This window comes from Caloenas nicobarica, chromosome 23, assembly GCF_036013445.1.
Source record: "Caloenas nicobarica isolate bCalNic1 chromosome 23, bCalNic1.hap1, whole genome shotgun sequence".
In the NCBI taxonomy this organism is placed as follows: domain Eukaryota; kingdom Metazoa; phylum Chordata; class Aves; order Columbiformes; family Columbidae; genus Caloenas; species Caloenas nicobarica.
The window spans coordinates 4,654,353-4,661,869 of record NC_088267.1 but is presented as its reverse complement, the minus strand read 5'-3'; the positions used below and the strand labels follow the sequence as shown (position 1 = coordinate 4,661,869).

Below are 7,517 nucleotides of genomic sequence, written 5' to 3'. Positions count from 1 at the left end.
CAGAGGAAACACTCATGGGCTACAGGGCAAGAGGCCTCTTGGTTTCCCCACCACAGGCGATCTTATTGGAAAAAGCCAAGTCTCCAGCCGCACGGACGGCACTCTCGCCTCACACCAGAGCACAAGGGCAAACTGTTTCACCTGTACCTGCCCCTACCTCAGCGGCCCTACCCCGGGCCGCCCATTTCTCCCCCTCAGCGCTACGCGAGGCCGGGGCCGCCCCGAGGGTGGAGCCCGACCCGCCCTCGGCTCCTCCCCCCGGCCAGACCCGGCCCGCCCAGGCGCCGGGTGTCCTCCAGACCCGGTGAAAAAGACGAAATAAATAAACAAACAGCTACAACAAGACAAATGAACCGGCCGGGCCTGGCGGTGGAGCAACCCCCGCTGCGCTCACCCGCCGCCATCTTAACGGCGCGAGCAGCCCCACCCCTCCCGCGAGAGGCGCCGCCTCATTGGCTGGAGCGCGGCTGGCCCCGCCCTTTCCCCATCGGCAGCTCGGCGCTCGGGCGGCGGAAGTGACGTCCAGGCGCCGCAGCCGAGCGCCGAGCGGGGCTGATGCAACCGGGAGCGGGTCGGTGGGGCCGGGCCGGGGGAAGCGGGGCGGGCTCGGCACCGGGCGGGGCCTGGGGAGCTCCGGGGGGCTGGGGAGCCCGGTAACGCTGTGTCCTTCCCTGCAGCCGCCGCTATGGAGCCCGCGCCTGGTCCGCGGGAGAAATATCACCTCATCACCCGGAACCTGCAGGTACTGAGGGGAGATCGGGGCCGGGACAGGCCCGGGCCGGGGGTCGGGGCCGGGACAGGCCCTGGGTGCAGCGGAGGGGCCCGGAGCAGCCTTTGGAGCCGGCAGGGGCCGTGCTGCCCGCAGGGTGGGCCGGAGCCCGGGCCCGGTGCGGGGCTTGGCCGTTCAGCGGGGTGTTGTCCTGCCCGTGTCCCCCCCAGCCTGTCCCGGGAGGCTCAGCCGTGCCAAGTGTGTGTCTTGTCCCTCCACAGGAGGTGCTGGGGGAGGACAAGCTCATGAGCATCCTGAAGGAGCGGGAGTTGAAGATCTACTGGGGCACGGCCACCACGGGCAAGCCGCACGTGGCCTATTTTGTGCCCATGTCCAAGATTGCGGATTTCCTCAAGGCCGGGTGTGAGGTACGGGCACAGCTGGGGGCTCCTGCGGGGCTCTGTCACCACACCGGTGGGTGGGAACCTCCGTTCCCCTGAGCAGCTGACATTGACACTGTCCCTGAAGAGAAGATGCCAAATTCATGTATACTGTGATTAAGTTATAAAAGACGTACCCATCATTAACCAATTGACATGAGATAGAAGGACAGGGAACTGCTTGAGAGACTCCAATGCAGAGCAATGAAGATGATGAAGGGAGTGGAGCATCTCCCGTGTGAGGAAAGGCTGAGGAGCTGGGGCTCTTGAGCTGGAGAAGAGGAGACTGAGGGGTGACTCATTCATGGGGATCAATATGGAAAGGGGGAGTGTCAGGAGGATGGAGCCAGGCTCTTCTGGGTGACAACCAGTGATAGGACAAGGGGCAATGGGTACAAACTGGAACACAGGAGGTTCCACTTAAAGATGAGAAGAAACTTCTTCATGGTGAGGGTGCCAGAGCCTGGCCCAGGCTGCCCAGGGAGGTTGTGGAGTCTCCTTCTCTGCAGACATTCCAACCCGCCTGGACACCTTCCTGTGTAACCTCATCTGGGTGTTCCTGCTCTGGCGGGGGGGTTGGACTGGGTGAGCTTTTGAGGTCCCTTCCAATCCCTGACATTCTGTGATTCTGTCACCACCTGCAAAACAAGGGGATATTTTCCAAGTTTTAGATCCTTCTGCATGACAAGAGGGAGACAGAAGAAGTGATACATTGTTTAGAAGCAGAGTGCTTAGTTTATATTTAACTAATAATTGATAGGTGTATTGTAAGTAAGAAACTAAACAATTACAACTAACATCAGCAGTTATTTCTTAGTATAGATGTATGCCAAAATTCTCAAAAATTGTAATGCATATGTAATAATTATGTGAATATAAGCAACACAAGAGCATCCAGTCGCTGGAGCACTTAAGGAGGATGATCCCCAGTGTTCCCCAGCACTGAAAAAATAAAGAATGCCACTTAGCAGTATAATTGACTCTGCTGTTAAGTTTATTTTTTTGCTTCATCCCCTCTCTGCCAGGTGACGATACTCTTCGCTGACCTCCACGCTTACCTAGACAACATGAAAGCTCCCTGGGAGCTGCTGGAGCTGCGCACCCGCTATTACGAGAACGTGATCAAAGCCATGCTGGAGAGCATCGGGGTGCCCCTGGAAAAGCTCAAGTTTGTCCGGGGCACTGACTACCAGCTCAGCAAGTGAGTCCTGCAGCGCCTGGACCTCTCGGGAGGGAAGAACCCGACTTGGCCCCTGCCCTGTTCCTGAGCCCACTCTCAGGGAGCAAAGTGAAGGCGCCTCAGTGCCTCTTGTTGTGGCCAGAACCAGCATTTATGTGAAGTGGCTCTAAAAAAATGTCCCCCTCCTAACAGCGCTGTCCGTTCCCGCAGGGAGTACACGCTGGACGTGTACCGCCTCTCGTCCGTGGTGACACAGCATGACGCCAAGAAGGCGGGAGCGGAGGTGGTGAAGCAGGTGGAGCACCCTTTGCTCAGCGGTTTGCTGTACCCAGGCCTGCAGGTACGTTGTGCCAAGGTGGGTTTGGCAGAGCTGCTTGGCCGGAGAGGTGCTGGGCGAAGCCAGAACCGTGGGGACGCGTGAGGCTGAATGCCAAGGTCATCGTACCCCAGTATTACAGCAGCACAAGGCATAATCCGAGCACAGAGCTGCTTTTGCAGGAGAGCTCCCAGGGCAGCAGGAGTGCCCTGGCAGGGGCTGGGCAGGTCCTGGGGGACGGGCAGGACTCCCAAAAGCCAAGCTCAGCTCGGCCGTGGAGTCCCTGGGGCCAGGCTGAAGGCCGCGCGTGTCTCTCCGCAGGCACTGGATGAGGAGTACCTCAAGGTGGATGCACAGTTTGGAGGAGTTGATCAGCGGAAGATCTTCACCTTTGCAGAGAAGGTGAGGAGCGGGGGGGTTTGTGAGCCGCCTGCAATGCTGGCTTAGGGCTCAAGCACTCACTGATCCCTTGGGAGAAGCGTGTCTGGGATTTCGGTTGGCACCAGCGGGCTCTGTGCAGCTCCTGCTGCTGCTCTCATGGTCCCTCAGGCACAATAGTGCTGCCACACATCCCCAGCTGTGGCTGTCTGTGCTGTTTGAACTCACGAGACCTTTCTGGGTCCCCAAGTTATGTGGAGCCAGGAGCAAAGGGGTTGGGAGTTAAAGTTGATCTGCAGAAAAAGACTGTCCGTGACTTGCCTCCTTGCGTTTTCCCAGTACCTGCCTTCCCTGGGCTATGCCAAGCGCGTCCATTTGATGAATCCGATGGTTCCCGGTCTGACAGGCAGCAAAATGAGCTCGTCAGAAGAGGTTGGTCCCTGAGCGGTGGCTGCGGTCAGGGGTTAATGGTTGGGGCGGAGAGGCTGCACCACAAGAGGAGGTGATGTCTCTCACACTGGGGTCTAAGAAGAAATTGCAACAGCTCTAGCATGAGTTGTCTCATTTGGGTAACGGGCTACAGAAATCTCTCCCTGCAGGACTCAAAGATTGATCTTCTGGACCGCAAGGAGGATGTGAAGAAGAAGCTGAAGAAGGCTTTCTGTGAGCCGGGGAATGTGGAGAACAACGGCGTCCTCTCCTTCATCAAGCACGTCCTCTTTCCTCTCAAGTCAGGTGAGGGGCTCTGGGACTTGTTTGTCTTGTGGATAAGAGGAGGGGAGGGCAGTGTGTGTCCCCTGAGTGTCCCCAGGCCCTGCTGTCGTCCCCCTTGGCTCTTGGGCTCGGTAGGGCGGGTGGTTTATCTGGCTGAGCAGGGAGCCAGTGTCCGCTTGGATTAATCTGAGCTTTAAAATCTATGTGTCGCAGAGTTTGTGGTTCTGCGAGAAGAAAAATGGGGAGGAAACAAAACCTACACAGCGTACGAGGCCCTGGAGAAAGACTTTGCTGACCAGGTGAGCGCTGGGAGGGACTGAACCCTGTCACTGTCCCCATCCCTGTCCCCAGGGACCACCCAGGAACCCGTCTGTCTGTTGTGATACAGGTCGTGCATCCCGGAGACCTGAAGAACTCGGTTGAAGTTGCCCTGAACAAACTGCTCGACCCTATCAGAGAGAAATTCAACAGCCCGGAGCTGAAGAAGCTGACCAGCGCGGCGTATCCCAACACAGCCAAAGCCAGTAAGGAGCTGCTGGGAGCTCGGGGAATGCAGGACTGGGTGGGACAAGATCCCCCAGGGCCGAGGTTAAAGAGAAGTTCTGGCACTTCAGTCTCAGCTTGAGGGGCTAGCGAAGCGGAGGGGGAGCTGTGCTCTGTGGTGTGGAGACAAGCAGGGAATTCAGCAGCACCAGCATTTGGGGGTCACTGTGCCCCCCAGGGCCTGGCTTTATTCATAGAATCATAGAATAGAATCACAGAATCATTTCGGTTGTAAAGACCCTCAAGATCATCAAGTCCAACCATTAACCCACCCCTGGTACTGCCCCATGTCCCTGAGAACCTCATCTCTGTGTCTGTTCAACCCCTCGAGGGATGGTGACTCCGCCACTGCCCTGGGCAGCCTGTTCCAATGCCCAACAGCCCTTTGGGGAAGAAGTTGTTCTCAAGATCCAACCTCAACCACCTCTGGTGCAACTTGAGGCTATTTCAGAGTGACACAACTGTTCCCTTTGCCCCGCAGAGCCTGCGGAGAAAGGCACCAAGAACTCAGAGCCAGAGAACGTGGACCCATCCCGGCTGGACATCCGTGTTGGCAAAGTGATCAGCGTGGAAAAGGTGCAGGTGCAACGGGAAGAGGGGACAAACCTTCCTGTGTGGTGACATGGGTTCTTGGAACCCGTGTAGGGGGGGTCCTATTCCTTTTCCGCCCTCCCAGTCCCCTTCCCTGCCTTCACTTTCTCCTGCTTGGCAGCACCCGGACGCTGACAGCCTGTATGTGGAGAAGATCGACGTGGGTGAGCCGGAGCCCCGCACGGTGGTCAGCGGCCTGGTGCAGTTTGTCCCCAGGGAGCAGCTGCAGGACAGGCTGGTCGTGCTGCTCTGCAACCTCAAGCCCCAGAAGATGCGGGGTGTGGAGTCGCAGGGCATGGTGCTGTGTGCCTCCAGGTGAGGGGGAGCAGAACGGGGTGCAGTCCGGACCCCCATCTCCTGCCCCAGAGCCTGGCGGTGCTGAGGGGGAGGTGGGTGTCACCTCGGGGTGACTCTCTGTCCCCCACATGCCCTGCAGTGTGGGGGAGCCACGGCAGGTGGAGCCCCTGGACCCGCCGGCTGGGTGCTGCGCTGGAGAGCGTGTCTACGTGGAGGGCTACGAGGATGGGGAGCCTGACGCCGAGCTCAAGCCGAAGAAAAAGGTCTTTGAGAAGCTGCAGGTGAGGGGCTGCGCTGGGGGGCTCCGCGTGTCGAGTGGGACAGTGCTTAGGGCCACATAGATGCCACTGTCCCCAGATCTGGGTCCCCTCAAGTAAGTGATTTGCCGTTCGGTGCCCGTGTTTGCTGCTGCTGGAGGAGTCAAACCTCCTCCCCAGCCCTGCTGGCGGCCCCAGGCCTGACCCTGTCCCCCTGGATCTGCTCCCCAGGCTGATTTCCGCGTCTCTGAGGATTGTGTCGCCCAGTGGAAGCAGAAAAACTTCCTGACCAAGCTGGGGAGCATCTCCTGTAAAAGCCTGAAGGGAGGGAGCATCAGCTAACAAGTGCCAGTGCCGCAGCTCCTGTCTGGTCCCCTCCACCACCTCTGCTCCCAGTCCTGCCATCTCCTTCCAGTGCTCCGTGCGGGGGGCTCAGCCTGTGGGACCTGGGGGCTCTGGGACTGAATTTACAGCCTGGGGAGCTGCCCCCGCTGTCCCCTGGGCCTGCTCAGCCAGCGGTCGTGGGCCAGTGCTGGGGACTCGTGGTGACACCGCACCCAAGGGACCTGTGTGACTTGTGCCCATGGCCTCGGCCTGGATGCTGGGGCCATCGCCGCGCTGCTGGTTGTGCTGCGGACCGGGACGGCGGGTGCTGCGGTGAGGGCAGAAAGGGAAAGCTGCTTGCTCAAACTGGTGTTGCTGCTAATGGAGCTGGGGACAACCGGGGGGCCCGTGCTCTGCCCAGGCACCCCCTGCTCTGTGCTTCCCGGGGCCGGTGCTGCCCTTTGACCAGGAGCCTGGCAGCTCCGTCCTGAGCCTGTGGGGAGGCCGGTGGGGGTGTGGGCCTTAAAAACTGACTCGGGAACCATCTGTTTGTCATAAACCCAAATAAAATGTCAGTCTGACTGCGCCTGGGTGTGTTTGTCTGTCCAGGAGCTCATCCTGCCCGTGTTTTAACGCTGCTCAGGATCTGTGCCAGCCCCTGAGCTCCACACGGGCAGCTGCTGCACAGGGCAAGGCCAAGGCCGCGGCCATGAGCCAGGAAGCACAGGAGGCAGCAACATTTGCTCATCATTTTTACCAGCCAGGTACAGAGCTCTGAGCAGCTACTTGGCGCAGAGGGTTGGTTGCATTTGGTTTGGTTAGTTGGTTGTGTTTTGTTTTGGGTTTTTTTTGTACAATCAAGGAAATCAAAACATGACCAGAGTTTACAGAAAGAGAGATGGAGGCTCTACCCTGCAGACCAGCTCGGGGGGCAGCCGGACTCCCCCTCCACCCTGGGGCCAGTGGGCAGAGGTCAGCACTAGCCACGACCCCCTTTTTTCTTTCCATCGAGGGCCGAGGCCCTGGTCCCCCCCAGCCAGCGTCTCCATCCCCTCCTGCAGCTCCTGCCTGCGTCCCCCTGGGTGCAGCCATGGCCAAAGCTGTCCTGGTCCCTTGTCCAAAGTGCTGCGATTCCTCGCGAGCCCGGCTGGCTCCGGCATCTTCGTCCCTTTGCACTCCTCCTCTCCGCGTGGCTGCTCTGCTCCACACGCACAAACCAAGCGGCAGCCGGGCAGGGAGGAGGTGCTGGCTCTGGGTCCAGTAAATTTTAAAAAAAAAAAAGAGCAAAAATAAAGCTGTAGTACTTAGGAAAGTGAAACCAACACCATTTTTGCATAAATATCATCAAGGCCGTGGAGGCTAAGGCTGTTTGCTTCCTGTTGTCAGTCAGTCGCCAGTTCCACACTCGTCCGTTGACCTGCCCAGGTCCCTGAGAGATTTGGATTCCACGGGGGCACCCGTCCGTCCTGCAGCTCCGTCCGTCAGGCTGTCTCGCCCCGTCCGTCTGCAAGGCGGGAGGGAAGAGCCCGTCAGCTGCCTCGAGTCCCAGCGTCCCACAGCCCAGCCCCACACCCGGCCTCACAGCTCGGCTCTCCCAGCCATCCCGCTGCCCCTCAACCCCAACACAGGCCGCACTGGGACCCTATAGCTCTTGAGCCTATAGATCAGGAGCCTATAGCTCCAGACCCTATAACCTTTCTGCCTTTTTTCCCCCTGGGATCGGCTGTTTGGGACCAGGATGCTCTTCCAGGGATTGGCTGCTCAGCAC

The 7,517-nt window shown here is 59.1% G+C and overlaps 2 protein-coding genes across 3 annotated transcripts in view; one reads left to right on the top strand and one right to left on the bottom strand.

The window, feature by feature from the left end:
- Window positions 1-525: 525 nt before the first annotated feature.
- YARS1 (tyrosyl-tRNA synthetase 1) lies at window positions 526-6,327 on the top strand. 2 transcript variants are annotated; one of them, XM_065650444.1, is made up of 14 exons: window positions 526-571; window positions 678-742; window positions 991-1,137; window positions 2,175-2,350; window positions 2,540-2,669; window positions 2,967-3,047; window positions 3,363-3,455; window positions 3,623-3,758; window positions 3,951-4,036; window positions 4,126-4,261; window positions 4,762-4,856; window positions 4,993-5,186; window positions 5,308-5,449; window positions 5,657-6,327. In XM_065650444.1, exons 1-14 carry the CDS (start codon window positions 556-558, stop codon window positions 5,765-5,767), a joined length of 1,608 nt encoding a protein of 535 aa, XP_065506516.1. In that variant the 5' UTR covers window positions 526-555; the 3' UTR covers window positions 5,768-6,327. The 2 variants fall into 2 exon arrangements, with proteins under 2 accessions (XP_065506516.1, XP_065506515.1); XM_065650443.1 differs by having other exon boundaries at window positions 4,762-4,862.
- The window catches only part of NHSL3 (NHS like 3), a 23,733-nt gene continuing 22,496 nt past the window's right edge, over window positions 6,281-7,517 (bottom strand). Inside the window, 1 exon segment of the mRNA XM_065650440.1 lies at window positions 6,281-7,253. Within this exon segment, the coding sequence (XP_065506512.1) occupies window positions 7,231-7,253 (23 nt within the window). The 3' untranslated portion in view covers window positions 6,281-7,230.